This window comes from Tripterygium wilfordii, chromosome 13 (assembly GCF_013401445.1).
Source record: "Tripterygium wilfordii isolate XIE 37 chromosome 13, ASM1340144v1, whole genome shotgun sequence".
NCBI classification, from domain to species: Eukaryota; Viridiplantae; Streptophyta; class Magnoliopsida; order Celastrales; family Celastraceae; genus Tripterygium; species Tripterygium wilfordii.
The window spans coordinates 2,800,959-2,825,491 of NC_052244.1; the positions used below are offsets into that span (position 1 = coordinate 2,800,959).

Consider the following 24,533-nt stretch of genomic DNA (forward strand, 5'->3'; position numbering starts at 1 on the left):
GCCAGTTGCCTGCAGGCCCAACTGACCATAATGAGACTCCACACAACCTATCAAATCAAATGAATCAATCTAGTTGAAGGAGGACTCAAATACAACTCTCCACGTCAACATTCTGCGACCACTTGGTGAGAGGATAGATTTAGGATGGTGCTTGATCATCATACCGGGCTGGGCCAGGCTGAGAAATTTTTGAGTGTAGTTAATTGGGCCTGCTTTTATAAGTCCGTGAAATCTGTATACGTGGAGCTGTTTGATTGGAGAAACGGACCCAAAAGATCTTTCTTTCTTTGACCCCGCCAAAAGAAATTAGTATATTTTAACAAAATTACTCTAATTGTCATATATTCTATTTCTGCTACCGCTTATATTTTATAATTATTTGATAAAAAAGAAATTGTATTCTCCATTCGATTGTCAAAGCAAAGCCGACGAAGGGGATCAGCAGCATCAATCAATGGCTTCTCAGATATTGAAACGCGTTCTTGGAAGCCGATCCAGGCAGATTCTCTCCGGAAACCCTAGCCCTACCTTTCTATCTGAATCGTCTACGCTAGTCAGGGCTTTCTCTTCTCCTTCTACTCCGATCCGTGCCACTCTCTTCCCTGGCGATGGAATCGGACCGGAGATTGCCGAGTCCGTCAAGCAGGTCAACCTCTCTGTACATCACTTTGTGTATACAAATGAACTCGGTACTTTTTTTTTGGGCATGAAAGTATGTATTCTGATTTAATTATGCTTTTTGTTTGTCTTCCACGAATTTCTCTTCTTTGAGTTTCTCCTCGCTGAATTGAATAGTATGTTGAGCTAATTATCGGTGATTTTATGTGACAATGAAAGGATCCGTCTTGCTTTTATGATATGTAAATGTATCTGGAGAGTTGCGTTCTTGATTCAATGTGCTGTTGAAGCTTGTGATATGTAAATTTGACCTGATATGCTCTGACCAAAACGAACTATGAAATACATGGCCGGAAAATCTAATCAACCGGTGATAAAATTGAATTTTCTCAGAACATGTAATCAGAGGGTGCGCAGAATTTGGCTCAATAGTTAATTATTTATGGTTGTTTATTATAGTAATTGAAAGACCTGATTTCAAATAGATTATTAAAATAATTTTGCTATTGTTCTTGTTCTTTCGGTTGTCTTTATTTTTTTTTTTGAAAAATAGCTAAAATGAGGCTTGGAGAACTTGATCTTCTACTTTTCTTCAGACGATTGCATTGCCATTTCTTTGCAATTCTGCATTTACTTTCCTTGTCATTGTTAGTATATTTGAGATTTTTCTTGAGTTTTCTGTAACTGTGGTTACACTTTAATTAAACACATGTATAGATGCAGCCATTAAATTTGTTCTGCTGCATCAGGTTTTTCAATTAGCTGAAGTGCCTATCGAATGGGAAGAGCACTATGTTGGGGACCAAATAGATCCTAGAACCCAGAGTTTCCTAACTTGGGAAAGTTTAGAATCAGTAAGGCGAAATGGTGTAGGCTTGAAAGGGCCAATGGCCACACCAATTGGAAAAGGTCATCGTTCTTTGAACCTCACCCTTAGGAAAGAACTGAATTTGTTTGCCAATGTCAGGCCTTGCTACAGTCTACCTGGCTATAAAACTCGGTATGACGATGTAAACCTTATAACCATCCGTGAAAACACAGAAGGAGAGTACAGTGGACTTGAACATCAAGTAAGCTTGTTTCAGCAATTTGAATTTGCTTGCTTTCAAAGCATACAACAATGTCAAACTTAATAGAGATCTTAATTCTTGTTCTAGGTAGTAAGAGGCGTGGTTGAAAGTCTTAAAATCATCACTCGTCAAGCAAGTTTGAGGGTGGCAGAATATGCCTTTCACTATGCCAAGGCCCACGGAAGAGAAAGAGTATCTGCAATTCACAAAGCCAATATTATGCAGAAAACAGATGGTTTGTTTCTTAAGGTATATCTGTAATTGATACTTAAACTGCAGACTACATAATTGTTGATGCTATTGCACATATTGACTTTGGTTTAGTTTTTAATTGCAGTGTTGTCGTGAGGTAGCAGAGAAGTACCCTGAGATTGTATACGAGGAAGTGGTCATTGACAATTGCTGTATGATGGTATGTCAATTTTTTAAAGTAATATTATGTTTTTAATATGCATTGCATACATCTTCATAACTATGGTTATGAATTCCTTTATTGGCAAGTTTGTATCTTTTGAGGAAAAGATTGGAGAATGTTTCTTTTTCATACATGGAAATTGAACTATAATGCTTGTCACTTGTGTTTCTGTGCACAGCTTGTGAAGAATCCTGCACTTTTTGATGTGTTAGTGATGCCTAACCTTTATGGAGATATTATCAGTGACCTTTGTGCTGGTTTGATTGGTGGTTTGGGCTTAACACCAAGGTATATACATAGTTTCTTTCATTCTCGAATATAGTGCATCTATAACATCTGGTAGCATTTGATTTTCTTTGCAGCTTGAATATTGGCGAGGGAGGTATTGCCCTTGCTGAAGCTGTACATGGTTCAGCACCTGATATTGCTGGAAAGGTTAGCATTTACCTAGTGGTTTTTCCCCCATATTGCATTTATCTTTGGTTTCTTACTAATTCATTTAGAAAAATCCTTATGCACTTGCGTAATTGGCTTCGTGTGCTTTTCTACTCTTTGTTATGTAGAAGTTTACTTCCTGGGACTTTATTGGTATTAAATTAGTTATAGTCACTCTCATTAGTCATTAGTAGGAAGTTTCCTACATCCTCTACGGTGTCCGTATGCAAGAAGTTGGTTCATGGTGGTATGTTGAAGCTCATTCTCACTCTTGAGCAACATGGTGAGTATTATTGGCGAACAAGCTGAAGCTATGTAGAAGTTGTTTGGGTATTAGGTCGCAAAGAAATGCTATAATCTTCATAGGGAAGTCAGTCAGTACTCTATTGGGAGAGAACTAATTAAAGTTCTCAAGTTCTATGGTTGCCTTATGTCTGGTTTGTTTTTAGTTTGTTCGGTCAGGAAATCAGTGAAAGTGTTCTTGCTTTGGGATTTCCTTCCTATCTTTTGGATGAACACCAACTCCTCAACTGAGACAATGAGGACAGTGCCGTGTATTAGTTTCTGTTATTGCAGAGGCTTCAAAGTGTTTGTTGAGTGCTTCTAATAACTTCTCTTGACTAGACTAATGATCTTGGGGATGGACTAAATCATCTTGGACATATACTAGCTAAATTATTTGACCATGTTTCTAATTTGAGGTAGAATTTATTATGCTCTTGGATGCTTGGTTGGCAGTTCAGATTCAAACCCAAATGGAGGAAACGTGAATCTCTCTTCCATCTTCTTGTCCTTACTGTATGGTTTTTAATTGTGTGGAAATGGTTATTCATTAGTCTATTTATATATTTTAGCCTTTTAAGTGGTTTCCAATGCACTGGTAGCTACTAAGTCCTCTTTTCATTTGGTCAATTTTTACTTAGAACATGGCAAATCCAACTGCTTTGCTGCTGAGCGCTGTTTCAATGTTGCGGCACTTGGAGCTACATGATAAGGCAGATCGGATCCAAAACGCTATTCTCAAAACTATTGCAGAGGGGAAGTACCGAACCGGTGACCTTGGCGGCTCTGCATCGACAACTGATTTTACAAAAGCAATTTGTGGTCATCTGTGAAGACTCTCTGTGGAAGATTTAAATTTTGAAATTTTGAGTAGAAAACAAATTGTTCATTGACAGGCATCCTGTCGGTTCCATGGTTAAAACCTCCTTTCAGATATTGTTGATGGTGAATAAGACTGCTTCGTTTTTTAATGGATATGAAGAACCCCCTTCCAGTTGTGCACGGATAATTCTATGGATGTTCATGAAGTAAGTTGAGGTGGTGCATTTTTTGTGCTCTTCGTTCATGCCACAACCACAAGTGAACCATATCATTGATTTGACCCGTCTACTAAGAATTGCTTTCCTGAATGTCTTATGTGCTAAGGATAAAATGTCTTCGTGTTAAATTTTATTTAGGTTTCAAATTACGTTCTGTCGTCTTTTGATGCTAGGGTTCAGATGAATGGTTGGTCCAAAATTCACAGGCCAATGCCCGGAATTGGCCTCTGAAACAAAAACCTGTAGTTCTTAAACCAGTCTTTGTTTATGGAAGTGTAACGTGTCCGGGTTGGTCCGCTGCCTCTGGTAGGCTGGGCCGGCCCGTACATCCATCGTCGCTGGCTAGGGCACTTGGGTGGGCCGGACAAGCCAATCCGTCTATCTTCACAGCCTGGCCCACCCAATAAGCAGAACCAGACATACATGATAATGGAAAACGACACCATACAAACATGCCCAATATGAGCCTAAATGGAAAACGACATCATACAAACATGCCCAATATATGAGCCTAAACTCAGAACTCAGGTCATTAGACCGCACACAACTCAAACCGTTAAACCCACGCACACAAATTCTAACCTGAAAACCAGCACGTGGCCAACAATTTTCTTGTCCCTAATATGTGGTCTTGCCATACAAGATTCTACAGAGCAAGTTGACACAAAACACTTGCACTTCGGGAAGACCGGAATAGAAAAAACTTAAGAACGAGAGCATTGCTTTAGAATACACCAGTTTGCCATAATTCGGACAATTGACAACTGAATTTTGGATCTACATTTATCACATTCATTGTTATGAGAAGATTTCTACAGGTTTAAGATCATGCGTACTTGCATATGATAGCTAGGGGTACTGGGCTACGACAGAAAGGACGGGCTTTTACAGCTAAATTAAGTAAGGTTCCTGATTATGGTTAACTGCTGACCCGCAAAATATTGTTCAACTAGACTTCTTCCGACGGACATTTCTTGCACCAGGACTAGCCAAATCAACTTCAGCTGCAGGAACCGCTGGTGGGGAAACATGGCTACTGCGTGAAAGCTTCATATTGCGGTCCCTTGGATATGGATGAACATTTGCCAGGTCACGGATCCGTCGAAACACAGACTTTGGTAAGGGACGAACTGCATGCTTCAGCTTGTCCCCAATCTACATTGAAGATTAAAATTATTTCCCAACAGTGACAGTTTCTTTCCACTAGAAGAGTACCAAGTCTAATCTACAACAAATTTCTTTTCCATTTTGCAACAAGTCCCAGAAAGGCATTAGATGAAGCAACTTTTTAATAGTGAAAGAAAGCAACGGTTAAAACACCAACCTCTTTTTGGCCATTTTTCTGCTTTTGTTTCTCTGCACTGCAGGCCTTCAGAAGATTTCTCCATTTGTCCTAGAGAGGTAAGCAATAACAAATTGATTTTCTGTCCACAAATATGAGCTGTTTAACTTTATAAAACAATGAGAGAAGTACCCTCAGATCCACGGGCGTGCGATAAGCTGACGATGCAAAAAGGAGCCTCTTTATATCAGTCCACCTTCCAACTCCATACTGAGAAATGCCATCCACCAACTTCATTACCTCAGAAAGGGTCCACATCCTCTGGTGCTTCCTCCGGTCAGCAACAGTTTTAGATCTTCTACCCAAATTCACAGGTTCTTCATCAAAGTCAGAAACTTCATCCTCAGATTGGTGCTCCTACACAGAAGCAGAAAATATAATTTAATAATCTAAAATAAGAAAAGTAGTTTTCAGGATTAATTTTTTTTTAAAAATAAGGATCAAATGAAAGACAAGCTCTGAAGGGGACATGTACATATTTCTAGGGGGTGAACCATTAGGAAGTCATTTTCAAAAATTTCACTAAAATCATCTCAATCTTTCCAATGTAATTATTCAATTATTTATTTTTATACAACTGCTTGTAGCTCTTGACTTCGTGTAAAAGGATAGACTCATTTGTCCGCCATGAACAACTACCAATAAATTAGACCAAGGGAAACACTGTGGTGGTATGATTGCAGGAGGAATATAGACAACGAACTGAAGCGAGCAGAGACCAGGATCTCACGTTTGTTGTCCCATTTTATCCTCATCACAATAACAGTCTACCTGGAAGACCACCTATGTAATTAATCAAGTCTGCTAATCTATGGTAAAATGCTTGTTAAGCAACATGCTTATTAACTATGAAAGAGCAGAGCAAGAGGGTTATCTTTACAAACATATAATTAAGATTGAAGTATAAATTTAAAGGATGAAACCTTCCATACCAATACAGGTGTAAGTTTCTTTGGACGTCCTCTGCGTGGCCGAGTTTCATGCAATGCAAGAGTACTGGTTCCACTTAATGGTCCCTCCCCTTGATCATATGCCACTGCCTCTTGAACCTGATGTCCTTTGCAGGATTCAACCTTGAGGTATTTGTCCTTCGAAGTACCAGTAGGAATGTTCTGTATTTCCATTATGTCTGTCAATTTCGGTTTTGAGAATTCGTCAACGAACCTCCGAGTTGGTTTACGCAATCTTTTCTGTCTAATAGATGCACCAACTTTTGTCACCATAACAGAGCTTTTTCCTACCTCATCAGATGACATCCCATTTACCATAATACAGGGTTTGTCATTATCTAAGTCATCAAGATTTCCCATATCAGGTGAAGTAAGGCAGATTTGCTCCTCAAATGGTCGATGGCACCCACATTCACTTCCAGAGACAACATGTAACTCACAAATGGCCACATTATCAAGCAAATCACTCTTGCACCCAGATTCTAGAATAGTTGCGGTTGATGTATCTGATGCTCCATTTGTGCCATTACTACTTCCACTACAGCCCGGAGAATTACTTTCTGAATGTGGATTCCGAAATCGTAAACCTTCATGGGGAGGACGACTGAAATCAGAAACTTTGTCCACAAATTCAATATCTGCAATTGAAACAAAAATAATAGACATTAAGTTTTATTTCACTTGGGAAAGAAAGGGTAACTATATTGGGTATCAAAGTAGAACTGCACAGACAACCATGAAGGTTTACCCCAGAGAAAATCTGCACATGCAGTAGAGAGATCATATGCTGCATGAATATCATCAACTTCATCAACTTCATCCAGCAATCCATCAAGAACCTAATTAAAATACCTCTTAGATTTAACCACAGCCAAAAATAGTCTGAAAAGTGGATCGAAATTTCAACTCAACAAAGAAGCAGCAGAAAATAAGTTCGCAAAGACTAGAGGGCACATAATGTCACAACTTTTGGCAAAAGCCTCGTGATATAAAATAGTAAAAAGAGGTACATACTTCAAGCTTTAAATCATGTTCTCCTGCTCTAGTTTCACCAGAATCCAGGGCACCTTGTCAAAATGAAAAAAATCTGCCATTATTTTTTAACAAAATGATAAAGTAAAAGCCAAATGGGGCCAAAAAAAAAAAAAAAGCACATGCAAACAACAACATCAACTGTTCATTCATTAAATGGAAAGTTAAGTAAACCTTTGCCGTAAATCACTTCAGTTAACAGATGAACCCAATCTCAATGAAACTGCTCAATTATTATATATATCATATATGACTCAATTCACATCCCATGTGTGCATCTCACTTTACAAAACTAACATTACATTCACAAGAAATATATCATAACTGTTAGAGCAAATGTCTACAGAGATTAAGAGATATTCAAGAAATGGGCAATATTAAGATACTACAGTACCCATGGAAGCTTGAAGTTAGAAAAATAATCAAGTTAAGGATTAATAACGAGTAGGTGATTTACCTAAATATAATATTACAGATGTACATATGTATCACACAATTTGCATATAAGACATCTCATACTAAATCATTCATGATGAAGCATATGTATGTACATTGATTGCAGTGAATACAGAAGTGGAATAAGTGAATTAACAAAATCAAACCAGAGCTCTATGTTTCAGATTTAGCACAGTTAGCTACTTAGTTGCTCCTGCTTTCACTTCCTTCCATACCAATTCAGTTTACACCCCCCCCCCCCCCAAACAAAAAAAAGACCACAAAACCCAGACAGTATGGATATCAGGCACAGATGCAAGAAATGTATTCTGATTGACTGATTCATACACAAGTTCGCATCCACTTATATAGCATGCATCACCATCAAAATCCCATCGGCACTTGATTAATATGTAATGTCTGGTAACGGAGAAAGAGTTACTGGAGATGAATTCTCATAAGGCAGGCAATAATAAGTCTAAATAATATGGATGAATTCTCATAAGGCAGGCAGTAACAAGTCTAAAAGTATATTACCATGATACGATTTTGGGTCAAAATCATATCCAAACGGATATTCCCCCATTTGCAAGCATTTTGCCGAGCTTAAAATACCGTGCAATGAATCAGGATCACGTTTAGGTTCTGCATGTACATTCTCAACTTCAACGGCTTCATTTTTTATTGCAGGAACCACAGATTCATCCACCTTTGTCTAAAGAAATAGCAGGGGGGGGGAGTGTCACAAACTACAGAGCTTAATTAAGGGTAATCACGTACGATAAAAAAAGTTGTACAAAACTGCATATCATCCCGCAAGAACATTGGATGTTAAATAAAAGAGAGGATATGGAAATTGTAAGATCAAGCAGTTTCTTCGATTCCATTTCATATTATGCTCATCAGCCCTAAATCACATCTCCACACAAGTATAAAAGCATTTGTCCTTTCTTAAAAGAAAGGAGATACAAATAATAACCTTTCGGCATCAAAAGTTGCTTGTCTAGATGCCCCATAAATATCTTTTGCCAAAGATAAATCATAATTACTAATCCAACCACATCATGGAGTTGCGGGAGTGCAACCTAGAGGTCACATGTTCAATCCCTTGAAACAGTATCTCCAAATAGACTAAAGGTATCACTGAACAGCCATAAACCTATTCAAACATTTAATAATTCAACAACTTGGTGAGACATTAACAGCGACCCATGTCCATCCAGTACTTATTCTGCACATAACATTTCATCCTTCAAGACTTTGAGAGTAAGTGTCACATCTCCTTATCCACAACTTTAAAATACGAGTATCTTTTTTCTTCTTTTTTTTTGTTCCTCTGAATAATTGAACCCATCCCTGAGACCTTGCTCTCATTTGCCGTTCTTATATTACAAATCTACAGCTTCTTCAAAGTTCAAACCACCCCCTACTCTTCAAGTCAGCTATTCATAACATTTTAGTATTTTTAGTTCAGAGTACATTAAGAATCTAATTAATCTTGTACGTAGATGAGCATGAAAGTCTCACCCTTTCACCAATTATTTCTCACTTTCCCGTTTATTTGCCATGCTTTTATACTTTGTACGATTCACCTGTAAATAATATGCCGAGAAGTCTAATCAACATTCTTTTTCTCTGTTGAATAAGCACATCACTGACGTCATAACAATTTTAATTACTCCACCAATGATCAAAATTTCCTGAAAATTCTCATGGCTTCATATTTACCATTGCCTCATAATTTATAACTGCATTGCTACAAATGCGAGCTCAATATGCAGTGGACACCAATAAACCGAATCAAAAGTTAAGAATAAAATTTTGGATTCAATTCACCAAATGGAATCATGTTTAAATTTCACCATCATTCTAAGCCATAAAGTGCCCCAATCCTTAATGCTATAGTCCACCAGTTTAAATTGTATAATATTAAGAATAGGCCATGCAACATATCTAACAAAACTTGCTTGTGTACGATCAACTAATGCAATTACAAGAACCCAAATTATCACTTAAACCCTAAACCAAAGACGAGCAATAAAAACGAGCACAGTACACTGCTAGGCAAATCAGTGGTGTTAATGAGAGGAATAAAATAATAACAGTCCCCTAAATTAGAGGGACGAACAACAATGTGACCAATGCACATAAATAAAGATCAAACTCCAAAGATACAACTATTTTGGATGGAAAAAAATTTTTTGAATGGGAAGATACAACTATTGTGAACATGCAAACATTAAATAACATAATTCTAACATCAAAGATCAAAGATCTCTCTAAATAAATGCTAGACTGGACTGCTGAAGTAATGATGTCTCACTTAAGCCGCAATTTGTAAACTGATTAGATTCTCATTTAAATGAAACAATAACATATCCAATGCAGAGAAAAAGAATATACGAGACCGACAACGACGATCAATTTTACTTAAAATAAAATAACTATCTAGCTCGATCGATTTCACCTTATCCATTTATGGGAAAAAAAAAAATTTACTCGCTCTCTCTTTCTTTTTCACGCGTTCTCGGGAACCAAACACAAATTAAGTGAACGGCAAAAGCGACCAAAAAAATAGGATAAAAAAAATGATCCGATAAAACAGACCTTAGTCATCAGTGAAGAACCCGCAGCTCCGTTGAACTCTTCGATCTACAAAACCTCAAGCTCGAAAAATCTACAGAGAAACATGAAAAAAATCAGGAAAAAAAACACAAGATCTATTGCAACATGCAAGTCGATAGAGAGACGAAGAGGCCGAGAGCAGGGAGAGATAAAAGATCTGACCTGAAGGGGAGAGAAACAGAGAGAGAGAGAGTGCGATGTCAGAGAAATTCGGGCGAATGTTCGAAACCAAAAGGATCAAAACCGCCAAAAAGCGACACGAAACGGAGGGTATAGAGGGAGGAGAGATGGATTTGGTCTCTTTTTTTATTTATTTATTTATTATTCGACGGAATCCAAATGGTTTTTATTTTTCTACACTGGCAAAAGTTGTCACCGTAACATATTTTGTATTTCAAGTCCGCTGCTCCGACAGTGTGCCCACTGCCCAGTTAGGACAGGTGGTCAACATTAAATAATTATAAGATTTTGTCCAAAAATATAACAAAAAATACGCCGCTTACTGTCTGTCCACGTAAGTTCCCTTGACGGTCTTTATGACCCCGATGGACTCGGCGACGACGAACTTTCGCTTTGAGGCCTGCAGTAGGCTATTGGGCTCGCAATCTCAATTGGAATCACTACGAGCCCACTAAAGATCCAACTTCCAAGCCCTTTAAACCAGCCCAATGGACACACAGAGTCTCTCCTTTCCTCCCTGGCAGAACGGCGCCTCCAATAATCAATAATGGAGGGGAGGAGATAATCCGTCTCATCCATCAGTGAACGGTCCAGAGAAAAGGGTTTATCTATTTGTCAGTAGATATCTTTGTCATCTACTTCTTCGGACTTTATAGCATTAAAAATATCATCTTTATCTGCATTTCTATTAGGGTTTTGATGGCCAAAGCGAAGGTTTAGTAGAGTGTGTTTCGCAATTTGTTTCAATAAAAACCCTAGGAATCAAATCGGATGGGGGCATATCCGTGACATTTGCCCATAAATATCTTTACTTCCACCACTTAAAATATCTCCCTCATCTGCTTCGCCTACAAAACCTTATCTTCAATTCAGTTGAAGCGAAAGAAGTCATAACAAATCGGCTATGGCTTCTACTGTTGCTACTTCTCTGGTTCTTCCATCTCTAAACCCTAATGCGATATCTTCTGGGAATTCTAAATTCACTTCTATTTCCTTATTCTATCATTCTTCATTTAAGCCAATCTCGGCTTCTGCTTCTTTTTCTTGCTCCTTGACTCCGTTTGCCTGTCAACCTCTGTCATCTCGTTTTGTGGCTAAGGTTGCCATTTCTTCGGAGCTTGGGGAGGAAGATACCTACGGGGAGGAAGAAGATAGGGCTAGCTTTGCTCCTGACCTTAAACTTTTTGTGGGTAACCTTCCTTTTAATGTTCAAAGCTCCGACCTCGCGGATCTGTTCGGGAACGCTGGAACTGTTGAGATGGTCGAGGTATTATACTATTATTTATAACTTCTTTTCCTTGTTTATTAGAAGTTAGAGCCGTCTAGAGAGCTGTCTCGTACGGCTCTTCCTAAGAACTTGAAGCCCCATTTGTGTCGGGACTGGTTAATATGACCTTCAAGCTTCATTGTGATGGCAATTTTTAATTTTGTTGTGGAAGTTTTTCTGTTAAAGAATAAAATTTATGTGCTGAAGTTATTACTTTTGGCAGGTGATTTATGACAAGAATACTGGGAGAAGCAGGGGATTTGGTTTTGTCACTATGTCAAGTCCTGAAGAGGCTGAGGCAGCCGCTCAGCAGTTCAATGGCTATGTAAGCGTTTCTTTTTTCTTTTTATTTTTTTGCTTCTGTTAGTGATCTGCTGAGCATTTTGTAGTTCTGCTTATTGTGCAAGGTGGGTATATCTTTTAATAAAAAAAGGTAAACAAGCCCATGCACATGGTAAACAAACCCGTGCACAAGGCACCCATCGGGGTCGGGGATACGCAATGTGTACGCGGAACTTACTCCCACATAATATGACATAATATGTGGAGGTGTTGTTTCTAGAGATTGGACCTATGACCTTTGACAACCCTGCAACTGGTATATCTTGTAAAAAAATATAAAGAACCCTTGATATTATACATCTTTTCCAACTTTAAACTTAGAAAGTTGGTTGAACTGAACTTGATTGTATGCACATGCTTGCATAAAAGTCTTTCTGTATATTGCTTGGTAGTCTGCGTTTAGGTTCTTGAACGTTCAGTGAGTCAATATATTTTATCCCCAATAAAGTGTGAGTTTATTGACAACTCTATGTTTCACCGGCATGGTTTATGGGGCTAATGTTTGTCTTTATCTAATATTGAAGGAATTGGAGGGGAGGGCATTGAGAGTGAATGCTGGACCTCCTCCACCAAAGGAATCTTCTTCTTTCAGAGGGTCCAGATTTGGTGGAGGTGGTGCATCTTATGGTGGAGGTGGTGGATCTTATGGTGGAGGTGGTGCATCTTCTGGTGCAGGCAATCGTCTCTATGTTGGTAACCTTCCCTGGAATTTTGATGATTCAGCTCTTCAGAACCTATTCAGTGAGCAGGGAAAGGTTGTGGAAGCCAAGGTTGTGTATGATAGGGATAGTGGTAGATCTCGGGGTTTTGGATTTGTTACCTATTCTTCTTCTGAAGAGGTTAACAATGCCATTGAGTCCTTGGATGGCGCTGTAAGTTTTCTTGACCTTACCTACCTCTTAAGGTTTGATATCTCTAAAATGTACCATCGCTGTGGAAATTTATTTTACATGTCATATTTTAATGACATACAATTATGTTATGTAATTGTACACATATGTCATAACATTATGTCCAAAACCCTCTTTTCAGTTATGTTGATAGAGTGTGTGTTATTTGCTGATTAAATTGTTTCGTCGGGTGCAGGAGTTCTCAGGCAGATCAATTAGAGTCTCTGTGGCGGAATCTAAACCTAGACGTCAATTTTGACTGATGGATTTCTGATAGCATCCCCTAAGAGAACTATGGTAGTATTCTAAACCCACTCAGTTGCATTTAGGGGTCTGGCTAATGCTTTTACATATTTTGTAAGAATGCCTGTCTGTTTGCTTGCATTGTATTCAAACCCTCTGCAAACACCTATCCTTCTTTATAGTTCTCTACTTCTAGGATTTGGGTCTGCCGAGGTTGTAGAAGCAGATATGGAAATACATTTCACATATGTACATTAACTGATTGATATTATGAGCCTAATTGCCTGCGTGCTGTTCCTCAATTTTATTACCGTGTTTGATTTTTTTTGTTAGTCATAGCAGACAATAGGTTCTGTCCGGTTCTCTCTCCTCAATATGACATCAAACTGTGCCAATTTCTGTAACAGGGAGCTGGGAGATGCAGCTACGATTAATTTTGCTGCTCAAGGAAGATTTGTAGAACATGCCCCTTTCTTTTTTATGGTAGCTGCATCTTGGGCTTAGGGGCCGATGGTGTCTCTAATCATGCGTTTGCCTTTCGATCAACGAGAGCTGATAGTTTGTGTTTTACCTATCTTGATGTTGATTCTGAATACCAGATTCCAGTTAACAGTTATATCCATTGTCTAAATTCGAATTATAAATGACTGAATTGGCTTTTGATATTTGTTGTGATAGAGTAATTGTGCTTTTTAAATGATTATGTTCAAATGGAAATCTTGGATGTGCATGTTTATTATATTTGCTGGCGTAGAATGATAGATTTCTGACTATTGAATAAGTTTCCTTAAAGCAAGCCGGATCAAATATTTGATTGGCCCAGCAGTCGACATAACAGCATGTTTTTCCCTAAGTTGGCCGAAAAGAGTAGCCATCACTCCTGTTAGGCTTTGATTGGCCTAGCAACCGCCCCTAACCTTCAAATTTCTCTCCTTGCCGTAGCTGAACAAGGTATGAACAAAATGTAAAAATTATTGAGCCCTGTGGGGGAGATACCATTTTGCAGCGAAGGCCATTCTACTTCATCCCTTGTGATTCTTACCTAGTGGGATAAGATACAGCATTCAGAACGTTGAGTTTAGGGTTGCAGCGGTTGCCTATCCTTCCCTTGATTCTGTTTATTTTTATTAGATTTCACTCTTTTTGCCAGAGAAAACAGCAGAAGCATGTTCGAGTGAGCTAATACCAATATCAACAGTGGAGTGTATTTGTTGATTTGTTGTCCATTGAATTAGGAAACGAATGTGTGTTTTATATTCTGTAGTGCTGTAGGCAAGCATCCTTAAATAGTGACAAATGTGAGGTGCAAATATAAAATAAAAAAATTTGTGTGCATGTGCAGAGAAAGCTTGTTAGGCCCTTTTAACTGTTCTTTTGAATCTTGATAAATTTGTTCAAAAAGGGGGCAGCATTATCATCTGCATTGTTTGTGGAAAAACTCTGAAGCAAAGGAAGTTTTGATTTTGTGCTGCTCTGTTCTTCGGCACTTGTCTGTTTGTTTGGCTTGTATATCGATGAAGTCTATGGCATTGTTTGCGTTGTCTTGACCTGTAAGTGGAATATGTGGATTCTAGATTCTAGCCTGGCAGTGGAAATGGCCATTTGTTCAAAATCAAATCATTTTGATGAGAAGAAAATCAAGTATATGGAACCTAGGAGTAGAAATTTTCTTCTGAACATACTAACCGATTAACTCGGACCGATCGAAAGACTTGTAAGAACCATTATATGGGCTTAACCATGTTGAGAATCCATGTGGGGTCGGTGCATGGAAGCCATTGCAATAAAACTAACAAGCACTTCGTAGTTTTTACTTCTACGCTCCTCGGTTGTCTCTTACCTGGAATATAGAAATATTTGTGGTCAACTGGTCAAGTATATTTGAACAGATATATATTCTGACTTTTGTTTGGTATTAAGAAGTTGCTTTGGAACTTTGACTTGGCTCTTTTTGTAATAACCCCGTCAGCTTAGCGATGAAGGGTGTGTCCTTTTCACATGGTCCTCTTGAATGGAAAATTCTCAAAAGAAAATTTGGTTGAGTTGATAAAAACAATGGAAGGGTTTCTACCAAATGAACTGTAGACTAGGATATTGACTGCAAGACTGGTTTTTAAGCCCAAGTACTACTCTTTGTTTTAACTCAAGTCTTAATAGCGTAAGGCCTAAGCATTGGAGGCTTGGACCTTCTTGTACATAAAGCTATCAGGTGAGTGGAAGATAGGATTGGAGACAAACTCTGCAGCAGAGTATGAAGGTAGCTTTTCTTTGTACTCCTTTTTAATAGATCTTGGTTTATACTCCTCAGCACAGTATGATGAGGTTCTTCAAGCCCTTGAAAGATATAGAAATACTAAATATTTGTCAGTTATATGATTTGGGATTCATGGTTTTCACTTGCATTTCTTACACAAGAAACCTCTTAGAAAGGAGTTAATACTTTCACAATTCATTCACATGATTCGAGCAACCTAGGCACTAAATAGTTGTTTTCTTTTCATGGTGTATGCTTTGGGATCTCATCGTTTTCTGGTGACCATTGCCTTGACGTCATGCATGCTCTGCTGTTGTTCTATTCTATGGCAGATTAAATACCCCTATTGAAGCCAAGCAGCTACAACTCTTGAGAACATGATGACTTCTGGTATATCAAAATCTGTAAGGTTTGTACTGTACCTAGTTTTTTTATGGATTTCAAAGCTAGAACATTGAGCTCTTGTTAACGATATCACTGGGAGTTGGCATGTTTTCATCCAAGTTTCCTACTGAAATCTTGTTATCTAATTTCAGATCTCAAGAAGATCTTGAAGTGGCAAAATGCATGCCTACAAAACCAGCTAACGTGTGGAAATTCGCCAATAAATTCATTGGTGCACCAATACTTGAGAAGATTGAGAGATTTCTGATTGGTAAGATTGTGCATCGAAAGGTGCTTAGCCGAGTCTTCTCCGAGGATTATGAAAAAGTTGATAAGACGGTTTTGGATCCTCGAGGACATATCATACGCAGATGGAATAGAATCTTTTTGGTAGCATGCTTAGTCTCTCTTTTCGTGGACCCTTTGTTCTTTTTTCTGCCAAGTGCTAAAGAGGACATGTGCCTTGAAGTATCTATACGATTCAGAATCGTCCTCACCATCATCCGGTCATTAGTAGATTTATTTTACTTCATTCAGATCTTTGTTCGATTTCGAACAGCTTATGTTGCCTCTTCGTCTCGTGTATTCGGAAGAGGAGAGCTAGTTGTGGACCCATCAAAGATTGCTTCCCGGTATATTCAAAGAGAGTTTTGGCTAGACATGGTGGCTGCACAACCCCTTCCACAGGTATGTCTTCTTTAGGCAGCCAACATATACTCATTTGACCTCTAAACTTACTAACAAGTCATTTTGCTTTTCAGAGCCTTAGAACTTTTTTCTCTGCTCATAATGCCACAATACCCAGTTTTTATTTTCTGTTTCATTCTTGCCTGTGTTAAACATAAATTATCAATATTGTAGGAAAAGGATAAGAACTTTAAGTGCAATCTAACACATCATTGATTTTTCGGTTCTTCAATTTTTTCACGCTCGAGCAATCAGATTCTGTATTTTGTTGGTTCATGTGTAACTGTATTCTGTAAGCTCAGAATATCTATAAATCTCAGTCGTGACATTCTAGTTCAAGATCATGGATATTTCAAAGCTTATTGGTTTTTGCATGTCTCAGGTGTTGGTTTGGGCAGTTATCCCATCTTTACTGGATTCTTGTATCCAAGCAAGAAATGTCCTTCGGTTGTCAGCCTTGCTTCAGTATCTCATAAGGCTGTATCTTATTTTTCCGCTTTCATCTAAAATCGTCAAGGATACTGGGGTTGTGATGGAAACAGCGTGGGCTGGAGCAGCGTATAATCTGATGCTTTATATGTTGGCAAGCCATGTAAGTCATCCCTATGATTTGATGTCATCTGTGATTTTGTAACTTGTGAGTGAAACATGCTTCTAATTCCGCTTACTTTTTTTTTTCATGAAAGGTTGTGGGATCCTGTTGGTACCTCTTTGCAGTTGAACGGCAGGAGGGGTGCTGGAGAAAAGTTTGTACACATCAAGACATAGGTTGCAGATCTTGGTCTACGGCATGTCATGTTGTTGGAGATTCTAGTAGAGCTGCCTGGTTGAAATTAAGCAATATCTCTAGTCTATGCGTACCCACCAGCGATTTCTATCAGTTTGGCATTTATGCTGATGCTTTGACATTCAACATAACAGGAACAAGTTTCCTTAACAAGTACTTTTACTCTCTTTGGTGGGGCTTGAGGAGTCTGAGGTAACTGAGAGTGGCTGAAATACTGTATTCGTTTTCGAATGGTTATTAATATTCAGCACTCCTTTTGTATTCATAAGGGCAAGTCACTCTGGTTTACTATTAGCTGATCGATTACATACGAAATTTGGCAGCTCTCTCGGGCAGAACCTATTAACGAGCACTTATGTTGGAGAAATCTGTTTTTCCATCTTCATTGCAATTCTTGGATTGGTGTTCTTTGCCCTGCTTATTGGGAATATGCAAGTAAGTTGAATTTTTCTAGTCAAGCTCCTCGCCATCCTGCCCTATGGCAGGGCTTTGAATCATGCCCCGTACTGTTCTCTCATAAAACTAAGATTCTGAAGATCTTTTTGTTTTATTTTCTATTCGCAGACCTACCTCCAATCCACCACTAGGCGGCTTGAAGAGTGGAGGATCAAGAGGACAGATACAGAACAATGGATGCACCACAGGCAGCTGCCTCGTGAATTGAGGCTGAGTGTACGGAAGTATGATCAATACAGATGGACTGCAACTCACGGAGTAGATGAGGAGTCCATTCTGAAGTGTCTGCCAATGGATCTTAGACGTGACATCAAACGTCACCTCTGCCTCGATCTAATTCGTAAGGTAAGCTTTATAAGGTTCCTCTAATTCTCTCTCTTTATGCTGATATTTTTTAAACTTTCCAACTACTCAAAACAGACACGCACAGCTTTCTAGCGATATTCTGTCCAAATTCCATAGTAAACATTGATGCAATTACCAAGCAATGCTCTGGAATTATAGAAATGACTGTCTGATGCAATGATGCATGGAAAATAGGTACCCTTATTTGATTCATTGGATGATCAGATGCTAGATGTGATATGTGAAAGGCTAAAAACCTGTCTGTGTACGCGAAGCACCTGCCTAGTTCGCGAGGGTGATCCTGTCAACGAGATGTTTTTCATTGTCCGAGGGCATTTAGACTCTTGCACCACCGATGGTGGGCGAGCAGGATTCTTCAATTCATGTCGGATTGTTCCTGGAGACTTCTGTGGAGAGGAATTGTTGACCTGGGCCCTGGACCCTCATCCAAGTGTAGTCCTACCCTCGTCCACACGCACAGTTAAAGCCATTACTGAAGTTGAAGCCTTTGCTCTTATTGCTGAGGACTTGAAGTTTGTAGCATCACAGTTTCGCAGGCTACATAGCAAAAAACTCAGGCATACGTTCCGGTTTCACTCCCACCAGTGGAGGGCTTGGGCAGCATGCTTCATACAAGCATCTTGGTTTCGGTACAAGAGACGAAAAGAGGCAGCTGAGCTCAAGAAAATGGAGAGCATAGCCTCAATGCCTGAACCAACCAAGGAACAAAAAACTGTTGCCTCCTTGAGCACAACGCGGTCGAGCCTAGCCACGTATGCAGCAATACTAGCAGCAAGCACTAGAAGAGGCGGAAGCATTCGCTGCGGAGCTGACTATGAAATTCTAGGGGCATTACAAAAGCCATCTGAACCAGATTTCACAGCTGAACATAGTTGAAAATTTACTGCATTCTGCATATATATAATTTGTAGAGGTGTATAGCTGTCGTTGCTTAATGTTCTTACTACTTAATGCTATTGGCAATATGTAGCTGAATGTATTTCACATTTTTTGATCAGCAGTGTACGGATTTTTTTGTCTCAACAATCTCAAATGATGAGATGGACGTATACAACTTCATATGAATCATGTGGGGCGGATGGGGCCAACGATTTTACATGATCATGTGCGTCAATCTCAACATTTGGGAAAGTTGAACAAAAAACACGGGTATCTTTAGCATTTTTGTTTTGTGATTGCATATTGCAACGTAATTGCTCAGAGAAATGCTTCTGTGATGGATTGACAGCCAATTTTATGGGCTCACTGCTTTCTTCCAAGTTCTTCACTTGGGCTTACTAGTGTAGGCCTGTTTCTATTTTTGGGCTCACCCGAAGTTGATTTGGAACTGGGCCCAAGAACCATGGATCAGGCCCAACAACATTGACCTCTGATTTCATGCCAAAAACTAAGCATCCGTTTGGTTTATTTTCTGTTTTTTCTATTTCTCGAGTTTGTCTTTTTTAATATTTTAGAGCTACCCTTTTTAACGTGGGGGGTTTTCTGAAAAATAAAAACAAAAAATATATAGAAAATACTCGTACCAATTACCAAACATATTCTAGGTATCCATATTTATATGTACTATAAAAAGAAAGCTGGCTTGTGAGGTGAATCTGCATGCGCTAGTTTCAGGCTTTTAGAAAAGTTTAGTTGAATCTGTGAAGTCGAGTCAAAAAAGAAATTAGTGAGCGTAGTGAATGATTTTCCTTGAACTTTTGAAGCTCCTAATCTTTGACGTCAAGTCTAAGAGAAGTCATATATATTATATTAATTATTTTTTTAAACAAAGACATATACCTTATTATATTAAAGTGACTGAGGTCCGTAGGCACTCGAATCACCATAAAGATGGAGTACAACCAAGAAGACTAAAAAAATGAAAAGCACAAATACAAAGATGATTATCGCCAAACACTCCTTGACGACACTGTATTATATCGGACATCGTTGGACGACCGTTGAATGATTTCATATATTATTTTAATTTTGAAACAGAGTTTAGAGCTTATTAATTGTCAATATGATGAAAATCATAGTTTCTGGACATAATATATTTCTTGTCTTTACTGATATTTCTTTATTCCAAAAAATAAAAGCCTTTTTCCATGCTAGTGGATCAATAAACAATTAATTTTTTGGATAATTATCTTAATTGAATGTCAATATTTTAATAAGTAATAACAAGTAATTAAGTTTCTTTTTTTCCTCTTTTAAATGTGGAAAACTAGAAAGGTATAATGATGTGAGTTAGGGTGAGTGGGGCATATATAATTGGCTCAAATGCAAACTTAGCAGTATATGATGATTATTAATGTGTCCTTTATTTAAGCATGCTATGGAGTTATATATATATATATCCACATGAGATTATCTTGTTTTGATCATAATAATAAAATTAATTAACAAAAATGAAAATTTTTATTTAAAATTAATTTTTGGAGACAAATTGTAGACAAATAGAGGAGATTGTGCCATAAAAAAGTTGGACAAGATCATGTGATTGAAAAAGAAAAGAGAGAAATTAAAAACATATTGCCTCCAAAATCCTAGCCAGAGTCATACACCTCCATATTTCTATGTTTTTTTTTTTTAATTTCCTTTTTTAGTATGCAAATTATTTAATTAGACATAGGCACACCGTCCTACTCATACTAGAAACTTTTTTTCCTGGGTTTGCAAACAATTAAGTAGAGATTGGCCCACTTTGGCCAATGGCCCATACTTCTCCTCTGCTTCTATGATTCCACTTTGATTTGATAAATTAATAGGTATTTTTAGAAATAACGTCAACCTACTAGGCACGAATTAGAGTTGAACTTGCGACTTTCTGCATTTGTAAGGAGTTAAAGTTATGACAATCAATTTTACCTTGCCAACCAAAACTTCTTTGTTTTCGAATTTCCCTCACTCTAAATAATATAATTTATCAAAATTAAAAATAATGTTAGGACAAAAAATATAATTAATGAAGCATCAAGGGGAAAGGTGTGTGGGAAGCCATTAACACTTGTTGCTGGTCGCATAAAGCAATTGAGTATTGAGTTGTTTAAAAGCAATAAATGGTCGGAATCCCTAAACCTATATATATATATATATATATATATATATATTTATTTATTTATATATATAATTACTATATCTATATCTATATATATAATTATATATATATATATATACACACATATTTGCAACCGTTAAAAGTTTAATTAGACTATTAATCTCTTATATAATAAATTAAATAATAGGCTTTAGAAGTGTTTAATTAAACTTCACTTTCTAACTTCTAAGCAAGGGATCCAAAGATCATGATTGGGTGGGTGAGGTTTGTTCAAAGCAGGCATGCATGATATATATATAAATATAAACATCCGCACATACAAAGATGATAGTAATATAATAAGAGAAGCTAGGCATGGATGAAGTGAATGGGACCACCGCCATTGCCGTCATATTGGAGAGTGGGATATATGACCATTATCCTGATTAGTGTCTGCAAATGCATACATCTGGAGATAAGTGTGCTTTTGTGGATTACTACTATCTTTCTTGCAAACCAAACAAACTCAAAAGCCACCACTTAATCCACAAAACTAATGCACTCTTTCATAGTTTCATGAGAGGAATGATGGAACACTCTCTCTCTCTCTCTCTCTCTATATATATATATATATATATATATTGATTTTGTAGTAGTCATGAACAAGTGAAGCTTATTGTCTGGTAGTGGTCCTAGCTGGTAGTGGAACAGGGTATAGTGCATTATGCCATTATTCATAAAAGCTTTTGTGGAGTATAGTATTGCTTGTGTACGTTAACTTGTTATGAAAATATACCTCAAAACACTACAAATTTCGTATCGGATTAGTATAGCTGAATCGAGTGGTTTATAAGTAAAGATTCATTCACTCTCACACAATTAAGATCTTTTCTAGGTTTAAGTATCATAAACGACGGCACAAAAGTACAAAGTCTTTCGAACTCATACCCAAAATGGACAATATTGATTTGTAGTGTTCGGAATGAATTTTGTAACAATATAATATATGCAAACTACAAGCAAAGTGAAGCTATAAAAATGTGAACATCATGCCTAGAAGAAGAAAACAAAAACGGTGGGTAGAGTCCTTTCAGATGATGAATGTGTACCAGCACAAGTAGACAATATTATAATTGAATGTTTTGGGCATCTTTTCATCAATTATTGACAGACTGATTCCAGGAGTATCTAATCCAATATAAGAATTATTACATAAGAGTCTAGTATTGTAACGGTGTAAAATAAAGGTCTATATTTACACCCTTACATATTTCATTCATCAATAAGGGTTTGGAAAAATGAGATAACAAGTGGAGTCCACTGCTTTGGGTCTTATAAATTTCAAATCAATGATGTAAATATTAACCCTTATTTTACACTATTACATTAGAACCTTATGTGAAAATTTCTATGTATATATATCGATTCCTTTCTTTTCACCTTATTATGGTTTTTTCCCTCATAATTATTGGTGTCTCACATTTGGACAATTGGTTTAATTAAAGATGTAAGAAATGTAATTTGTCTTCTGGGCCTCTCCGATGATTTGAACTTTGAAGTTATAGTTAGGGAGATACTGTCTGCTTTGACTAATTAAGCAACTGTATTAACTGCCGAATACGTCTCATTAACGGTACGTCGGTGTCAAATTAACAATGTGGGGTCATTGAATACCATCTTGCGCCCCTTATCTTCATTCGGTTGACTTACTTGACCAAGCCATGCCAACCAAAACATGTAATTGAGATTAATTAGCTAACTTGTTATAAGTTTCTTTTATAACGAAGAATTATGAGATTTTGTTATATTAAAATCGAAATTGTCCAACTCTCTTGCATGTAAATATTAGCAACAATATTGTTGGCTTTGCGTTGTCTGGTTCTTGTGGATACATCGGACCTATACGGCTTTGCCTTCCTAGAAGGTTACTCATTCAAATATTGCTCTCGCAGAAGCACGCTTAACTGCAGAGTTACCATAAGATGTTTTTCCATCTCAATTGTGCTCTCGCAGAAACACGCTTAACTGCGGAGTTATCACGGGATGTTTTCCTCCAGGAAAACGTGTTGTTGATGATAAGGAGCTCGATTTTTCTAAATATGTTAACACTCACAACATTGGTCAGTTGATTATAAATCTATATACATGCATTTGCATGTTCAAACATGAAAAAAAGTGTAGTCAAAGAAAGTGAATTTATAAGAGATTCGATTAGAATAAAAACTCCCAAATCATCAAATTAGTTCTTACAACATTGGTCCGTTGATTATAAATTTATAGATATTAAATTGCATGCTCAAACATGAAAGAGTGTAGTCAAAGTCTCAAAGAATTATATGTATTAGTTCAAACATACCAAATAAAAAGATAAAAATCATACTGGGGAAAACCTATTTTTATTGATCCGGCAATCCATGTGGTCAAACCCCGAAAAATTAGGCTTTGTTTCTCTGTTTTTCAAAAGAAAAAGAAAAAAGAAAGTAAAACCTATATATATATATATATATATATCAGATAAAAAAAAAATTATATATATATTCATTGGATTAAAGTTTGACTTTCAGTCCTCACTCCACACTCCTCACATTGACATTTTGTAAAGATAAAAAATTCTCGTTCGTAACGCTTTCATAGTGAATGAGGTTGAGATATACAAGATATACGCAAACTTTAACTTCCACATAATATGTAGAGAGATTGTTTGTTAAAATTGAATCAACAATCTTTAAATTGTATCCATGTAACTCTACCACGTGGCACATGCATTAACATTTTGTGATTTATCATGAGAAGGATAGGAAGATCGAAACGTGAAGCCAATGCCATGTTATAAACATGTAAAACGAAAGAATTATTTGTGCACTACGAAGCAAGCATTGATTGCCACTTGTAATTACCCTGTTGAAAGGGTGAATGCTGGCTGGGGGGTGTTTGGTATGTCTATCATCTTCTTACGCGGAAAGAGCTGTGTGTACATATGAAGTAATTGAAAATCACACAGAGCACATAGGGATAGGGGTTTCTGTCATCTTATGCTAGCTCATCAAAAAGAATATCCTCTTATTGTCCATGATTCCAACCGCTCCTTGACAAAATAAATTTGAAGATTCTCTCTTTCTATCTCTCTCAATTTATCTTTTTTTAAAGGAATTTGAGTAGGATAGAATTCGAACCCATGACTTAATGAGTGGATGTGACGGATCTACTGTTATTGCACTAGGAGCACGGGCTCCCATTGACATACAAAATTTTTCACTAAGTGCAGTATATGTTCTTGGTAATTTTATGCTTAGGCCCCAGTCAAAAAAGATAAGGCCCCCAGTCCACTAAGTAATTTTGACCCAACCTCTTAACTCTTATGCCCTAACTCAACTCTATTGTGTGCCCTTTACCTTGTTAGTGTGTACAAGAAAG

General features: G+C 37.5%; 4 protein-coding genes across 4 annotated transcripts; 3 read left to right on the top strand and 1 right to left on the bottom strand.

Annotated features, from left to right (window-relative positions):
• The first annotated feature begins 367 nt into the window (after nt 1-367).
• Nucleotides 368-3,928, top strand: LOC120013843 (isocitrate dehydrogenase [NAD] catalytic subunit 5, mitochondrial-like). The gene is made up of 7 exons (XM_038865800.1): nt 368-646; nt 1,368-1,688; nt 1,776-1,937; nt 2,026-2,100; nt 2,282-2,391; nt 2,466-2,538; nt 3,462-3,928. Exons 1-7 carry the CDS (start codon nt 455-457, stop codon nt 3,651-3,653), a joined length of 1,125 nt encoding a protein of 374 aa, XP_038721728.1. The 5' UTR covers nt 368-454; the 3' UTR covers nt 3,654-3,928.
• A 610-nt stretch (nt 3,929-4,538) lies between these two features.
• On the bottom strand, nt 4,539-10,564 carry LOC120013185. Its single transcript, XM_038864914.1, has 9 exons — nt 10,407-10,564; nt 10,227-10,296; nt 8,157-8,334; nt 7,167-7,219; nt 6,901-6,991; nt 6,135-6,790; nt 5,335-5,559; nt 5,185-5,253; nt 4,539-5,015 (listed from the first exon to the last, which is right to left on the bottom strand). Exons 2-9 carry the CDS (start codon nt 10,233-10,235, stop codon nt 4,806-4,808), a joined length of 1,491 nt encoding a protein of 496 aa, XP_038720842.1. The 5' UTR covers nt 10,236-10,296; nt 10,407-10,564; the 3' UTR covers nt 4,539-4,805.
• A 418-nt stretch (nt 10,565-10,982) lies between these two features.
• Nucleotides 10,983-13,843, top strand: LOC120013432 (RNA-binding protein CP29B, chloroplastic-like). Its single transcript, XM_038865236.1, has 5 exons — nt 10,983-11,691; nt 11,915-12,016; nt 12,558-12,905; nt 13,120-13,220; nt 13,574-13,843. The coding sequence occupies exons 1-4, from the start codon at nt 11,329-11,331 to the stop codon at nt 13,180-13,182; spliced, it is 876 nt and encodes a 291-aa protein (XP_038721164.1). The 5' UTR covers nt 10,983-11,328; the 3' UTR covers nt 13,183-13,220; nt 13,574-13,843.
• Nucleotides 13,844-14,023: 180 nt separating this feature from the next.
• Nucleotides 14,024-19,236, top strand: LOC120013431 (protein CNGC15b-like). The gene is made up of 8 exons (XM_038865235.1): nt 14,024-15,423; nt 15,753-15,829; nt 15,957-16,491; nt 16,874-17,083; nt 17,178-17,470; nt 17,602-17,713; nt 17,843-18,079; nt 18,275-19,236. The coding sequence occupies exons 2-8, from the start codon at nt 15,798-15,800 to the stop codon at nt 18,974-18,976; spliced, it is 2,121 nt and encodes a 706-aa protein (XP_038721163.1). The 5' UTR covers nt 14,024-15,423; nt 15,753-15,797; the 3' UTR covers nt 18,977-19,236.
• The last annotated feature ends 5,297 nt before the right edge of the window (nt 19,237-24,533 follow it).

Excerpts from the sequence above, each read along its gene's own strand:
- LOC120013843 (XM_038865800.1), top strand. The coding sequence starts at position 455 with ATGGCTTCTCAGATATTGAAACGCGTTCTTGGAAGCCGATCCAGGCAG. Across the intron at positions 2,101-2,281 it reads TTGACAATTGCTGTATGATG|CTTGTGAAGAATCCTGCACT; the intron begins GTATGTCAATTT and ends TTCTGTGCACAG. Across the intron at positions 2,539-3,461 it reads CACCTGATATTGCTGGAAAG|AACATGGCAAATCCAACTGC; the intron begins GTTAGCATTTAC and ends ATTTTTACTTAG.
- LOC120013185 (XM_038864914.1), bottom strand. Across the intron at positions 5,560-6,134 it reads AGAAACTTACACCTGTATTG|GAGCACCAATCTGAGGATGA; the intron begins GTATGGAAGGTT and ends GCTTCTGTGTAG. Across the intron at positions 5,254-5,334 it reads GCACGCCCGTGGATCTGAGG|GACAAATGGAGAAATCTTCT; the intron begins GTACTTCTCTCA and ends TTACCTCTCTAG.
- LOC120013432 (XM_038865236.1), top strand. The coding sequence starts at position 11,329 with ATGGCTTCTACTGTTGCTACTTCTCTGGTTCTTCCATCTCTAAACCCT. Across the intron at positions 11,692-11,914 it reads GAACTGTTGAGATGGTCGAG|GTGATTTATGACAAGAATAC; the intron begins GTATTATACTAT and ends TACTTTTGGCAG. Across the intron at positions 12,017-12,557 it reads CTCAGCAGTTCAATGGCTAT|GAATTGGAGGGGAGGGCATT; the intron begins GTAAGCGTTTCT and ends CTAATATTGAAG.
- LOC120013431 (XM_038865235.1), top strand. The coding sequence starts at position 15,798 with ATGATGACTTCTGGTATATCAAAATCTGTAAG. Across the intron at positions 15,830-15,956 it reads GGTATATCAAAATCTGTAAG|ATCTCAAGAAGATCTTGAAG; the intron begins GTTTGTACTGTA and ends ATCTAATTTCAG. Across the intron at positions 17,471-17,601 it reads TGGGGCTTGAGGAGTCTGAG|CTCTCTCGGGCAGAACCTAT; the intron begins GTAACTGAGAGT and ends GAAATTTGGCAG.